At 41.9% G+C, this 16,259-nt stretch overlaps 1 protein-coding gene across 1 annotated transcript; it reads right to left on the bottom strand.

Annotated features, from left to right (window-relative positions):
• Positions 1-2,052: 2,052 nt before the first annotated feature.
• LOC120742442 (ral guanine nucleotide dissociation stimulator-like 1) lies at positions 2,053-14,788 on the bottom strand. The gene is made up of 17 exons (XM_040045745.1): positions 14,354-14,788; positions 12,311-12,600; positions 11,999-12,043; positions 11,694-11,893; positions 11,416-11,573; positions 11,088-11,330; positions 10,847-10,950; positions 10,422-10,506; positions 8,859-8,927; positions 8,214-8,300; positions 7,700-7,732; positions 7,250-7,371; positions 6,312-6,401; positions 5,905-6,034; positions 5,041-5,343; positions 3,798-3,912; positions 2,053-3,691 (listed from the first exon to the last, which is right to left on the bottom strand). The coding sequence occupies exons 1-17, from the start codon at positions 14,375-14,377 to the stop codon at positions 3,552-3,554; spliced, it is 2,238 nt and encodes a 745-aa protein (XP_039901679.1). The 5' UTR covers positions 14,378-14,788; the 3' UTR covers positions 2,053-3,551.
• Positions 14,789-16,259: the final 1,471 nt, after the last annotated feature.

Here is a 16,259-nt window from a genome sequence, read left to right as displayed (position 1 = left end):
CCCGGATAAGCTGGAGGAGGTAGCTGGGGAGAGGGAGGTCTGGGCCTCTTTGCTTAGGCTGCTGCCCCCGCGACCCGGCCTCGGATAAAGCGGATGAAGATGGATGGATGGATGGATGGATGTAAAGTGTATAATAAACCAACTGTCCTGATATTCAGTGTAGTGAGCCAGTGCTACAGCCGAGTGGCTATTCCACGTCAGTGCAGTTTGCTCGTAAATTAACTCGCCCTTTGCTGAGCAGATAGTGCTCTGGCGCCATCTAGTGGTGAAAGCTATACCATAGTTACTGTGTAACTATTTTGGTTTTGTACGTTTACAAAAGATGTTACTGTTAGCTAGTTAACACTTTGTCTTACCATTGGTGAGCAGCTTCACTCTTCTCCACTGAAGCTGGGAAGAGATAGATACACTTTGTTGCAGCCATATTTGTGTGGGTGGGGGAAAAAATCGCAGTAACTTATTTTAACTTGTGTGTTTGAACCTTTGAAAGAAACAGGCGCGAGCAGTAACGACATTGATGTACCACGCACGAGCGCCTGCAGGGGTCAGTGACGTCAAACATTGCGGAAACCAGTTCAAACTAAATAAAGTACGTAAGTATGATTAATTATCTTTTAATGCGTGGTCTATTTGCAGTTTTCAGTGTTACAGGTCATACTTGCTTTTTAGATTCTGAAAATAATTTAAAAGGTAAGTCTTGGAGGAACTGATGAGTCGATCTAATAAAAAAGATGAAAATAGTGGAAAAGATGCATTTTTGATTTTAGAAAGACGTCAATTAGTCTATGTCTTGTTTTAATTAGTTCTTGTTTCATTAGCAAAAAATAAATAAACCTTACTGGAACACCTTTAGGTTATATTAATTTGATTTAAAGCTCACTAGCCACTTTTTCGGGTGCACCTGTCAAACTTACTGTTAACACAAATATCTAATCCGACAGCAGCTCAGAGCATTTAATTATGTAGACATGGTCACAACAGCCTGCTGAAGTTCAAACACAGCATTAAGAAAGTTACTTTGACTGTGGCATGGTTGTTGGTCCCAGATGTATTGGACAGAGTATTTCACAAACTGCTTGTCTGCTGAGATTTTCCCACACAACAACCTCTAGGGCTTGCAGAAAATCGTCCAAAAAAATATGAGATATCCAGCTAGCGGCAGTTCTCTGGATGAAAATGCTTTTTTTGATTTCAGGACAGAAACACCAGACTGCTTCAAGCTGATAGGAAAGTAATAGTAACTCAAATGACCAGTTTTAATCAAGGTATCAGACGAGCATCACTGAATATGTAACATGTGGAACCTTGAAACAGATGGGCTGCAGCAACAGAAGACCACACTGGGTGCCACTCCTGTCAGAAACAGAAGCTTTAATTCAGGCTCATCAAAAATTGAGCAACAGAAAAAGAAAGTCTGGATTTCTGCTGTGAAATTTGGCCTGAACATTAAATTTTGTATCATCAGTTCAGGCTGAACTCTTGGCACACTCAGTCCAACCTGTCAACACCACAGCTTACCATAGTTGCTGACCATGTCCATCCCTTTATGGCTGCAGTGCACCCATTTTCTGACAGCTGCTTCCAGCAGGATAACACACAGTGTCACAAAAGCTCAGATCATCTCAAACTGGTTTCTTCAACATGACAGTGAGTTGACTGTACTCAAATGGACTCCACGGTCACCAGATCTCAATCCATTACAGCACCTTTGGGATGTTGGGGAGTTAATAATCTCTTGCTCTCTTCCACAGCATGTCTTTTGTCTCATCTCCCTCTCCCTGAGCCTGGCTCTCCCAGAGGTTTCTTCCTGTTGAAAGGGAGTTTTTCCTTCCCATTGTTGCTAAAGTGCTCACTCATATGGGGTTGTCTGATTGTTGGGTTTTATCTAGATTATTTTAGGAGGTTTTACCTTACAATATTAACCACTTTTGACCACTAAGGTGACTTTTGTTGTGATTTGGTGCTATGTAACTACAATTGAATGTGGTGGAACAGGAGATTTGCATCCTCTGGCTACACCACATTTGGTAGAAGAAGACACTGAGAAAAATATAACTGACAAAAATGTTTAATATGAAGCTTGAGATACAGCTCTGTATTGCATATTGAATTCTGGTTTTAAAAAGCAGAGTCCCTTGTTTTTTTAACTGTAGCTCTTAGCCATTAAAAAAAAAAAGGGGGGGGGGGTTAAAGTTGAAGAAGAAAAACTGTAGTTTTCAGAATATAATGTAGAGGATCAAGAGAATAGATCAGTGAGATGACAGAAGTTCTTAAACTTGACACATACCATGCGTGTCAACTCATAGTGCAACTAATCTTTGCAAATACTCTCTGGATCTTTAACTATATGGTCGTCATGCACTATCACAAGTTTTGCAGCAACTGACATAATTGAAATGATTAGATATACGGTACATGAACTCCTCGTTAGGCTTGAGGGAGGAGGGGAAAAAAAAAAAAAAAAAAAAAAAAAAAAAAAACAACAACAACAGGCCATTTATGCACGGGGCAAATGCAGTCTTCAAACGAAAGAAACAATTTGTTCAAGTATTTAAAAACAAACAAAAACAAACAAAAAACAGAAACAATTACAGTTAAAATATTCTCCGTATTCATCAAAAATGAGGAAATTAGATTATGTACAAGCATTTTCTTTCGAAATGCAAAGTATTTTGGGCTGAGACGACCCAACAGTCAAAAATATGTTACATGAAAGTGCAGTCAGAGTGAATCACAAAGGAGACACTGTAAAAATAAATAGATCAAAAAAAAGAAGTTTAGCAAGCCAACTTCACTTAGCCAAAGCGCTAACACTGAACGCTAATCAATTCATACAATCACAGTTAACCCCCCCAGCACTCAGCAGCAGTTTCCACATGTACATCCCCTCCAGTCCATCAAAAATATCTGCTGCCTCTGTTACCCAATCTTAAGAATGTAATCCTTCCAGTCGGAGCTGCCAGTTGCACACAGCGAGTATCACAGCAACACCGGAGGAGCAATTTCTGAAATTCCCAGGGTACGAACTGATCCCTGATGATAACGGCCCCGCCCACTTCTCACACGGCACTGGCGTGCCAACACTTCAGTGCACTGAGCCATGTCAGAGCTGACAGCCTGCTGCGGGGCCCCAGGACTTCACCGCCTTTACGCAGCAACTGACCTCGATTCCCTTTTTAAGGTGCCAGTTATTAACAGCACCCAGTTGTGCAGGGGAATAGCCAGTCAATGCTCAGTGTTCACATATAGATAGGCCACTGAAGCCAGCACGTGTTGCTCAAGAGAGGAAGGCATTATTCTCTGCATCTTTGGGTCAAGAGATTTATTGGAAGTGACATTTTTGGAGGCAAAGAAATGGGTCTTTCTCTCCCCTTCTCACACGTCCTATGTGGGGAGTCTTCTAGTCCTATTTTAAGCCCTTTCAGCAGCCAAAGAGGACTGAAACAGAGCACGCATCTTCCTCAAGAAGCCTCTAAAAATAAAGGCCATTATGCAGAAGCACAGCAGAGCTCAGTTCATTTTGCAGTCAGAGAATTTGCACGTTAAAGTTTCTACTTTGTGAATCGTCCGAGACTAGCGGTTGCTCTCAGTGGTTTCTTCTGGCTTTTGTGCTTGTGGCGCAGAACAAAGTCAAAGTTGGCTGTTGTAGACATAGCATAGAAGACGTTTGCCTTGTCTGGTATGAGAAACTCTGGAAAGATGAAGAGAAACAACAACAACAAAATCACTGTCAGAAGAGCATTTTCCTTCCTGTCACCAGTTAAGCAATTTTTTTTATAAAGGAGTTCTCTTCTGACCTTTGCTCTGAGAGATGACCTGTGTCAGGGTGAAGTCCTGCCAGGTCATGTGCTCAAGGTGATGTTTCTCCAATGCCCTCTGGATCACCTGTGCAGTTTTGTCCTGGCTGGTCAGCTATGAAAAACAAAGAATAACGAGTGCTGTTACACATAAACACACACACACACACACAAAATAGTGAAGACGGAAGTTCATGGGCCACTGCGTTTAAGGAGCATTACCTCTTTGGCTCATATTACACATTCAAAGAGCACTGCAATAGCAATAGAAGCATTCTGAGCCTTAAGGTGTAGCCCTGTCCCACTCACAACTGTGACCTTCACAGAAAAGCTTATTTTCAGCAGTTGGAACAAAGTTTCTCTGCCCTCAAATCTGAATTTACTGTTACCATAAAAGTCTGACTTTGTGACAAATGATGAGAAGGATCAGTTCTCCTGATCACATCCACTGAGAATGAACTACTCGCTGTAGCACTTGTTTTAAGGATATAACTGAAGCTGGTTTCACTTCTAAAGGTTACCTCTACTTTTGCAGATATGAACGATATAAGGCAAATTATTTGAATCGTAGGTATTCACACTAACTACACCCCAAGATAGAAAAGCAGTAACAGGTGAAGTAAACGCAAAAGGCCAATCATATGTTCTGATAGTCGTTATGGTCGAACTGAATGAAGATTTGAATAAAGGGGCAGATTTGCTAAGTGGGGCAAATTATTGTGCTGCTGCAGTTCAAAGTTGATCTATAAATTTGTATAATTTGTATACAAAGACCCAGCCAGCTCACTTCATTCTACCAAGGGAGGGTAAAATATCAGCAGACCCAATGAGGGAAAGCGACACAGGCCTACTAACTAAAATAATACAGTGCAAGTTCAGGTTTTATGCATGCGTTGCCTTGCACTGAAAACAGCAAGGCGATTCAAATTGATGAGGAGGCTGAAGGAGTGTTTTTGTTATAAAGGGATAACTTCTGATAGAAATCGTTGGGTGCTACGCATGAGATCCTGAGAAGTGACACTCAGGTGGAGTCCAGGATTTATTCAGAGGACAGCTGCATGGTTACAAAATATTCCACCAGTATGTCCTGTATGATGTGTAGAACAGTAAATATCATTTACTTTTTGTTTACAGATGACTAAGTGTAATTAGAGATCTTAAAAAAAACAAGCAAGAAAATAAACAAACTGTCAAATTCTCCAGTTACTGAACATCATACATCACAACGCGAGGATGAACTCACCAGGATACTTTTGTACATGTTGCCGTTGTTGTGGCCCAGATCCACGCTCACCCTGATGATGCAAGAGTCATCCACCTGACGGTTGTACACGGGCAGTGAGGTCATAGACACCGAGCGCTTGTGGTGGGCCGCTTGAGGCTTCGGCCGTGCCCCCCCACAGGGTGAGGCTGCAGAGCTGAGGTCTGCTTGGCAGTCAGGGGAGTCTGCAGACGAAGCAGCTGAGATGCTGGGAAAGGATGAGGAAGAGGAGGACGAGGACAAAGAGAAGGACTCTGATACGTTGTTGTAAGAGCTGTGAAAGGACTGCAGAGGACAGAAGATGGGGGACAGAAATGAGAGAAAGAAGACTGCTGAGTATTATTGTGTCAGAGTATTTGAAGCCTTTCACAAGTGTCTGGTCTGCAGGGGAAAGCTAGGCTATTGAACCATGGTGAAGCAGAGGACTGTAGCCCATTAAACACTACTCCAGCTCAGCTAAGCACCTCCTCGATACAAACTCCACTTGTGGAGAGCTCACGCTAGTTTCGATTACCCTTTTGTGAAGTAGAGATTATGTAACTTTTTCAGTTTTTAAAAAGACATTCAGTGCATTTTACTTCTGAAAGCTAATCAATTCATAGAATCACTTTATAACAAAAACACTTCCCATGTTTCAGAGGTTTGTCTGACTGCTTTAAAAAGGGTAATTGTTTGTACAGTGTAAACAGTGACTTATTCTAAAACCGAGAGACCCAGTCTGAAGGCACAGCATGACAAAGCTTTCAACAAAGGCTCCACTGTTAATGCAGCCAATGACAAAGGATGGACACAAAACATTCGGGGAAACGATTGCAATGATGCACGCAGCTAAACACGGTCGTTTACCTGCAGCTTGATGGAACAGTTTGGGTTTGGGGAGGACAGATCTTCCATCTCAGACCCACTGGATCCAGAAGATGAAAGACTGATCTGGTCAGCAGGCGGTTTCTTAGTGCCGTCACTCGCCATCTTGAGACTGAAGACAGAATGAGCTTTCATTAGAAATGCCACACCCGCACCATTCAGTTACTTGAACAATGTAGTTTAATACCAGAGTCTACACATCACACGATTCACTTCCATTTTACTGCATACCACAAGTTGTAATCTAAACATCTCATTGTTCTTATAGTGAGGTAAAACATGTAATGTGAACCAACAGTGGCTTTACTCTAAGTTTTGCGTGCAGCTCTTTGTGCTTAGTATAATGTGCATGTTTGAATATGCAAACTGGACTATAGCATGAGACTCACAAGGAGAGTTTCATCGAGAGTGTGCGCTGGCTCCATGGAGGTGGCGAACACAAGTCCACAGGAGGCTCCAGGTGTCTCGACAGCTCGTAGCTGTAATAAGAAGATGTTACTGAGCACCAGGGTACCTGACATCTTACTGACATATCACTTCATTCCAAACTCAAAAAATTAAAGTCAGAAAAAGAACTCGAAAAAAAGCACATGCAGACTTTCAGACTTTCTGAAAGGTGCCATTCTCAATTCTCAGTTTGCACATCCTCTCCTCCGCATGTTAGTCAGCGCCAGAGTTTGGTGCACAGAAGGTGAGGAAGATACAAGAGGGGGGAGTCGAGGCATTTTACAAAGTCAGACATCTTTGACTGAAGCAATCTCAGGTAAATAGGACATTTGACACAGCTGCATCATGTCTAGGGTGAGTTACCAATTTACAACATGACACAATGAGACAAAGCCATCATGCATATTTTAAATGTCAGACACACATAAGCAATGAAGGGCAGCAGGTTTGGCTACACTGATTATTTATATTTAACAAACACATGATTGAGAGATATATATATATATATATATCTCATGGAGAGTACTCTTAGAGTGTGGCTAGAAACACCCCTGCCATTTCACATCAGCTACAAGAATAAGCGTGTTTATTTATTTTTTTAAAAAATAAAAATAAAAAAAAACCCTCATAACACCTCGGGTTCATTCCAATAATCCAATCCAATAATTAGCTTATGAATACAAAAGGATTTGTTCTTCTACCACCAAAAAGTCAGTGGAAACATTATCAAATGATCCTTTGAGTGGAGTAATATCAAAGGAAAGCAGCTTTATTCATCCAAATGGAGATTTAACAATCACATGACAGTATTATGTATATTATGTCTTCTCTGATGGCCTTCCTTTCATGTCCATGTTAAAATCAGGGTGTTTCAGCTCACCTCTCCTGATCAGTGAGCAGCTTGTGTCTCTGCAGCCAGGCAGCAATGCGGGGCTGGTGTCCGAGACTGTATTGGGAACAGGAAGCCTGCAGCAGACGGATCTGTGACAGAACATCAAATTCCTGTAGGCAAGGAGAGGCATGTTGATGAATAAACAGATAAACCAGGCTGACAGTTGCTTCCGCATAGTGACACAACAACGAGATTCTTTATGGTTACACAGCTTTTGTGTTTTAATCACAGTCTGTGCAAATCTTAAAGAAAAAAAAAAAAAAAAAAAAAAAGCTTTCAGCCTGACACTTACTAAGGTGTAGGAATGTAAATGTTCAAACTCAGTTAACAAAGAGCTGACGGTCTTATATGCACAACTTTGCCTTCCCCCTCTCCCCCCTCCCAGCAGTCAAAAACAAAGCCAAACAAAAACAAGGAGTGACAATAAGAAACACTTACTCTCCTCCTCTTCTCAAAGTTTATAAGTCCACCCTGTAAAAACAGTACACTGTTAGTATTTCATTTATTATATTGTAATTGCGAAGTGACACAATAGCAGCACTAAATTAAATGATACACCCTTATGTTTTTCCAGTTTAGTTATCAGGGGTGATTTATGCACTGAAAACGGAGCTCTCCATGATAAAAGTAGTTTCCCAGGCCAAGATGATAACACCAAAACACAGTAACTGGGAAACCGAAATGGCTGAATGAGCCAAAAAGTCTCTCAGTTACTACTAGAACCAAGTTTATTTATCTGTATATAAATGGGCAAAATAGAGTTTTCCTGAGGCTGAAGTTTATATGTTTATAATCTCCCATGAAGAGCATCTGATGGCAGCGCATACATCATTTAATCAGGTTTCAAAGTATATAGTGTTGCATACATACTGAGTGTATCCAACACATTGTGAACACTTTGAACCCTTAAGTCTATGAAATAATATCCAGAGGACGTGTTAGACAAAAGTACCTCCACAGTGTCTGGCAGAGCAGTGTCCAGCATGGTGAGGACGGTCAGATACGTGCCGAGGTATGGAACCGCTCCACTTGATGTACTCTGCAGGCAGACGACACGTAAGCACGCAGCTAATAGTGAAACAGTTATATTTTCTTGTGCCAATATAGCTGGTCTTTTACTGCTTTATTGTGGCTAATGGGTTAAAATTTGCAACATTCAGACAAGACAGGACCTGTTAGCAGCACTGTGAGGTCTTATTACAACCCAGGAGAATGTGCATATGACTCATACAAGACCCCAGCCAAGTCTATTATTACTGTCCTATAATCCTGGTGATCTGAGGCCATTTGAAACTTGCTCAGCACTGAGTGGAGCTAAACATAGTTTGGGGCTTGTGCCATGATAGATAGATACTCCACCCACACTCAGGGAAATCAGCTCTCTTGTGCCTTGCTGAAATGTAGGACAGGGTTTTTTTTGCATGAATCCCTTTTCAAAAGCTGAAAACAAATCCTGCATCACATGAAAAGAGAGTCCTAGGATGACGTTGTAGTATCTGCTTACGTCAAATTCAGCCATAAATGACACTGGTTGCGTCCCATGTTGTCAGAACCCTGTCACCCCCCCCCCCCCACCCCACCCTGAAGAATGGCTTACCATCTGTCTGGAGAGTGGACACCGTTTCAATATCCTTGGAGAAACGTTATCAGGCGTGGGACCTCCATCCTGTCACAGAGTCAAACAAAGCTATATTCAGTTCAGTGTTATTTGGATCATTTCCCCTCCCGTCTGTGTGCTCTTAGTGTTCAGTATATGTATGTAAAGCAGCATGTAAAAGATGCCGGCCCGTGTGCCAGCTTATGAAACAGTACAGCCTCTACTTGTTTCTTTGGTGCAATATTAGACTTTATTACACATTAACTCAGATATCCTGTTTAACAGTTAGCTTTCAAAGGAAGAGAGGCTTGCAAGCTTCACGACTCTCAAAACAGACTCAAGCTCCCTATAAGAGGGAGTGACTGTTTTTACATCAATAAAAAACACTGGCTGAATAAAACACTGAAAAGTGGAGGGGGAGGTCATTTTTCACTGAATAAAGCATGTTATTGTGAAGCTGCGGTTGCTATGTACAGAAAGTTTTGGTGATCTAATCCATTTCTCTATTGAACACTTCTACAGTAGCCAGACACAAGATACGGCTGACACAGTTGCCGCAAGGAGACAAAACTTAAAAGAAGAGAAATGGAAAACATTGTGTTCTAGTTTGCCATCGAAACACCGGTAAACATTTCTGTACATATGAACTCAAAAATTAAACTCTCTTAAGAGTGAAAAAACAAAAACAAACAAACATGAAACAGGAAAACAATCACCTCCAAACTAATATTCTCCAAACTTTAAGCATGTGAAACAATCTTTGTAGCTTTTAAAACTTCAGATTCTGTTGTAATTTTGGCATTAATGTAAATTTACAATCTAAACAATTCAAGAGAAAACTAATCTCAGTGATTTCAATTAACCTCAAATCATCTCAATTGACTGCTGAGAGAAAATTATGCACAGCTGCTCGGGCTGACTTCTCTGCACTGGTAAACATTAACCTTAGATCTGCACAGAGTTCAAGAATCAACCCTATGCATTCACTGTGGAAATTTATAGGTGAAGAATTTAAATGTTTAGACTTTACAACATTAAAAACAATGATAATGAACCAGGAAACAGAAATTCCAATCAAATGTTTACCACTATCTCTGCATAGCTCTGAGCACCTGCAGGTTTATTTTGCCTGTTCATTAGCACGTTTCCCAGTAATGCCTTGTGAGTATCAAGGTTTCAGAATAGTATCAGAATCAAACCTTGCTCTAAGGAAATTTACACACCTGGTGTCAAATGATGCACCACTCAAACATGTAAACTTCTCATCAAGCAGCAGGTAAAATTTATGTTCTACTTCCTTCCCTGTCCCCTCTCTCCAAACTGCTCAGAGCAGATGGCTGCTCCTCCCAGAGCCTGGTTCTACCAGAGGCCTTTTCCTGTGAAAAGGGAGTTCTTCCTGCCCGCTGACGCCAGGTGTTGGTTATAAGGGATCATTGGTATTCCCCCCTCAATGTATTGTATTATAGGTCATTTACCCTGAAGTAAGCTTTCAACATGGCACAAGTCTAAATGGACGAGTACAAGTGCAAACACTAAAGCATATGTAAGAAGTTTCAGTCTCACCTCCATCAGGAACTCTCTGTTGGTCAGAACACAATTCTCATCAGGGAAGGTCGCACAGAGGTTATCAAACGCAGCCACGTTATCTCTGCAAAGACAATGATAAAGAGCCACAGCCATCAGATATTTTAATTATTAACAATTATACAGGATGGCAGGAGTTAAAACTTGACATATTACTGCCTGTTTACACCATTAAAGGAAAACCACAAAAAGTTGTGTCTCACTCATCTTCGAACTTAGAATTTGCTTACTGCAGCGTTTCATGACCGACCTATAATATGGGTCACAGCCCAGCATTTGCTGACTCGCTCCATAAATTGACCTTAATGAAGGTTCAAACCGCTCGTTAAATGATGATTATGTAGCAAACTACACAAACAGCAAAAGCAAAAGTGGCCTTTGAACCGGCAGTTATCCAACCATACCTGCTGACAGCCGCCCAGGTCTTCCTCAGCCTGTAAACGGCATTGGACTGCAGTGCCGACAGGATCGCCTTGAGAGAAGAGAAGTTCTTCAAGCGACGACACTCCTGTAGAATAAACTTGTACTCAGTGGATGCACATCATTTAAAAATAACCCATTAGTACTTCTTGTGTTGTGACTTAGAACCAATATTAGCATCCAGACGCCTAAAAGATGCAACACAACCACAGCATTTCAACTGACCTGCGCTACTTTGATCCACTTCTCTATGATGCGAGCCCTTTGCGCTGGCGAGGTGGGAGCTAGAGGGGAGGAAGTGGGACTGCCATCTGTAGCCTGGCAGAGCAGCGACCCGATGACCTGGTTGGTGACTGCATTGAACTGTGCAATGGTGGCTCGGATGGTGGGCGACATGTTTTCCTTCTTGTCTCGCTGGGACCATACACAGCCCAGACACTGGTATGGGACCACTTTGGCAAAGAGAGCCTGGAACATCAAGAAAACCAAATCAGGCTCTGATCATTATAACACAACATGGGGGGAAATGGTGTAAAGTTCTCCTCTAACATACAGAGTCCACTTGAGTGAGCTGTTCAGCAATGGCTGCAGCAGAAAAATCCATGATGCCACCTTGATCCTGAGAGTTTTCACTGCCTGAATCTTCATCACCAGACCCCAGATCATCTTGCTCAAGATCTGCAGAAGCAGAACTGCCACTTGATGCCACTTCTGAAAGAGCCAGCATCAGCAATAATCATAAAAGCGCAATCAGGCCTCGAAGTAAAGTTATGAAACAACTTGTTGCGCGTGGCCATAATTGCTGGGTCATGCTACGCAGCGAAGGATCACCTTCTTTCTGGAATGTCCTGAGCAGCTCCTCAGCTTGCCCGGCGAGTGAGCAAAAGTTGGGCTGGCTGCGCATGCTGTCATGCACCGCAGAGCTGATCCTCAGGTGATCCAAGAGCAACCGAAGCGCCGGGTGTAGGGGAGGGTCCCTGACGTCCTCGCTGTACTCATCCAACCACGTCTGGACAAAGGCCAACAGAGGGCTGGAGAAGGCAGGAGAAACACCGTTACATTTTTAAATGACACATTAAGCCAAGGAGACACAGCAGAAACATAATAGAGACACGCTTCATATACACTTTACCTACCTCCGGTAACATTTGCCATTATCCAGATCTGACAAAACACTGTCTCTGGATATAAAAAACATAAACAAAAATTCATTTGTTATTGTTTTGTTTGCATATTAGAAATACTTAAACCTGCTGCTAACCACAGTCTAAAACCTTTCTGTGCATAATAGCTGTTGTTGTAAGCCTCTGGATAATGAGCACCTGCAAGCTACTGATTATTACATCAAAGCTGGCTGAAGGCCACTGCTTCATCAGGTGGAAACAACAGAAGAAAAGATACTCAAGCAACACAACAGCCAACTTTGCATGCACAACAAGCATCGGTACCTCTGAAAGAGTAGCTCTATGAGCTTCGTGGGGCTGGTGAAGGTTCTGTACGTGGAGAGGAAGATCCTGCTGTAGTCCTGTTCCTGGCAGCCAAAGTCGAGGAGATGATTTACAAGCAGCTCCAGGGTGGCGGCCTTCAGTCGTCGGACCTTGCAGGTTCGGTACTGCACGAAACCAGAGCATGGGCTCCCCTCAGTAGCGTTTGCGGAGGACGGGACGGGCTCTCGACGCAGGGTGACCCCGTAAACGGCGCCGTCTTCCGTCTCTTCGCCCCACTCCTGCACTGGGTTCTGGGAACAAAAGCAGCGATCATCAGAGCTGAAAACATGCACAGACACACACACACTGTATATACCGAAGAATGTTTCAGGTCACAACATTAGTGTCAGAGGTTGACACACGAAAAGGTAAAAATAGCAAGCCCTCACAGCCAAACACACAGATGATCCTGCAGAAAAACGAGCACCACAAAAAGCCACACTGATCCCACATGAACCACAGCAACTACATAATATTTGTTTATAGTCATAACCAAGTCTACTATCAGTGCGCAAACAAGCTGTGCTAGCTTGAGAAAATACTTAGTACTCATTTTCACAACGCAGAAAGCTAGAATTTCCTAGAATTTTGTAGGTACACACAAATGTTTTTGGACAAATAGACCTTTTAGATCATAAGTTATCACATCAAATATTACATCAAAGCAAAATTCTCACTGAGCACAAAGTTGCCATCACAGTGAGCAATCAAGAAAATAATAAAATGGTGCACTGGAGGACTATAGTTGGTTAGTGCCAAGAGCAGGTGTCATGTTTTTAGTGAAACATACTGGTTTATCATTACATAAAGTTCAAACAAGACACCTGACCCAGTCTGAAACTCAGTGCACTTAAGAAAGGGAAATGGTTTTTGTTTTTTAAAAAAAAAAAAAATATTATTTATATATATATATATATATAATCTTGTCATCTCGTAAGTAAATAATCAAAATTGCTTCAGCTGAGGCTGAGATATCCTGAATTTAGGACATATAAGCTCAAATAAATAAAGTTTCTTGATGTTGAAACCAAAGACATGTTGCTTTCACATTCTGAGAAAACTTTACACATTAACTCTGTACTGCACCTCTAGATGCTCATAGCCAGTGCCAAGCAATCTGGGTCACACGAAATCTGTTACTAATGTACACAGCTGAACAAGACTGAAAGCTCAGTACTGAAAACAGTGTCCCATAAGCTCAGTCCATATATGATATATGAGGTGGGCTTTGCACAGACACAAAGCTGATAAAAGTAAACAGACTGTTAAAAGGCTCCGGACATCTCATTTAAACTGGTGGGAGGTCTTGCATGCTTTTTAGTCAATCATTTTTAAAAAGCCATTTTGCAGTGGCAAACGTTCAGCCTCCATGTCTGCTAACCAGTAACACTCCAGCCCCATTGTCCTTCATACTAACTGGAATCAGAGCAGCACAAATGGAAAACTGTTTTCCACTCACAGTGTCCCCAGTGTGCTGGCGGTACTAAGCACTGCCAAATCCATCTCACAGTGAGAAAGCATATATTTATTATCTGACTCTAAGTGCAGCCGATCACGGAGGTTAACAAGCTGCTTTGGGGTTCAATGATGGAGCTCATCCAGAGGACCCAACGAGACATAACCAGGGAAGCAAACATGTTGTCACACTTGAAATTCTGTAGGCCTAACGATACGTTTGAGTCACAGAAGCATGTGTAGGCATGAAAATGACGACTGCTATTCAAGTTGCACTTTTTTCCCCAAGCAAGCACTGCAGCTGGCACCGTGACAGCGTTCAAATAGTACAAAATCAGCTTTTACCACCATAGCCCCTTTACTTGACAGGAGTGGGATTATTATGATAGATGGGAACACCTTTAAAACACATTCTGGAGGTCTTTAAACGTTTTTAAAAGCAATGCTATTCAAATGTAACGCCTGGGAGGAGGAAGCAGAGTTCGTGCAGCTTCACAGACGAGCCTGTGACAGCCCACAGCCACCTCCAGCACATGTCTGATGACTTACCATTGTTATCTCCCATTTTCCCATTTCGCCTGGTCGCTCAAGGAGCGCTGAGTTTCATCTCAACAGGTCCTGAACCTAAAATGAACTTCCAGCCTTCCCGAAGAGTAGGGTCAGGGCTTCATCTTCATGTGATAACTTATTCCTATGCTTTTTGTGTGTGTGTTTTTTTCCTCCAATAATTTCGTCTCGAACTACATTCGCACGCCTTTTACAATTAGCGGTAAATCCCGACTTTCAGCGGACCGTCTTCGTTACATTTTATGCCGATATACAAACGCGTAGGGTGGTTTCCATATATTTAAACCAACGCGGACGGCATCTTAACCCGCAGTAGTCCTCTAACACCCTCTGCGGACTCTCCTCGTCGACAGTCTCCCTGACTAACCGAACCTCCTCGGCTTTATAAACAGGAGGCGACTCCTGGAGCCGAGTGAGTGCTGAGGTGTGTCTGTGAGCGGAGGGGGCGCATCGGACTCCGCCTTACTTTTCCCCTTTAAGGACAGGTGCCTGCTTGCATGTGTTTGTTAAGAGTTAAATGAAACATAGATACAGTGTTTATGGCTATAAACACATTTTTGTTTATTTGGGGTTAAGAAAAACACACTAATTCTGTGGGACTATTTTTTTGCAAAACGCAAGTTGACGAGAAGCTGTAGCTAACTAGCTATGCTACCAGCTTGCCACAGTTATCCGTTTTAGAGAGCATGGACTGCTAAAGTGAGTCTATCTGGTTTTTACATGTAAATAAATAAATATAGCCAAAATGGTTTCAGGACGTTTTCCACACATACTGCAACCAGTAACATGTACAATTCAACTGCAAAGCAAACTAAAATCTTTTATGGATCGAAATAAGTGCACACCTGCCATCAGTTCAAGTGACTTTTAATGAAACTGTGTCAAGTTCAACTGCTCTTGAAGGCCTTCCTTGACTTGCTGGTTCCTACGGTCGAGCAAGAGCCTAAAAAACTTTTCAGGGATCTCATTGCTGAAATGGAAAGGGTTTCAAAATAATTTCCAAGGCCTTATCTATACCGTGGAATACAGTAAGCACAGTAATCGACAAGGGGGGAAATATAACTGGATGTCCCTCCAAAATTGATGAAAAGTCTGGTCAGGAGCTGCAGGAATTCCAGGTGTGGACTGGTCATGTACTACATGTAATAACAATGTATGCAGTCTTCGTGTGAGCAATGTGGTAACGAGGAAAGACAAAGCAAAAGAAATGCATTTAAAACCTTTGGGAAAACAAACATCTAGTCTCAAAAGAGCATGTGGGTAAATCTTTCTTATGAGACCAGTGTTGAATTTTTTGCCCATAATTCCAAAAGATATGTTTGCCACAAAAACAGGACTGTGCATCACCAAAAATACCCACATGGAAGCGCGGTGGTGCCTTTGGGACGGTTTATCATCAGCTCGAATTGGAGCATTAGTAAAAGTTGGGAGGAATTGTCACAAAACATTCAGGTATCTGCTAGAACACTGCAGAGGAATAATACATTTGAGCAAAGCAAAACCCCAAACTTACATCCAAACTAACAAAAGAATTAACTTTTCAGAGGATTAAAGACTTGTAGTGACCCAATTGTAATAGTTTCAAATGACACATTATAGTGTATATGCACTAGAAGCCTGTTTAAAATGCTACAGTATTAATCACCCAAAAAGAAAATGTGCATTCTGGGTAATGAGTGTTTAAACTGATGCTTTTGTTGCTAATACCTAGGCTGGATTATCACATAGGCATTGTGCACACTGGATCATGTCACTTGGCAGTACACCCAGGTAGCAAATTTTAGGTTTTGGTGCTTTCATAACCAAAAACATGGGTATATGTTTTTATTTCTTCATAATAGAATTATTATTTTGTAGAATACCAAAGCTCAAGTTATGAAAGGGGGAA

This window comes from Simochromis diagramma, unplaced genomic scaffold, assembly GCF_900408965.1.
Source record: "Simochromis diagramma unplaced genomic scaffold, fSimDia1.1 OVJJ01000150.1, whole genome shotgun sequence".
Taxonomy (NCBI): Eukaryota; Metazoa; Chordata; class Actinopteri; order Cichliformes; family Cichlidae; genus Simochromis; species Simochromis diagramma.
Note: the sequence above shows the minus strand (reverse complement) of the source record. Positions and strands in the feature narration are given on the sequence as shown.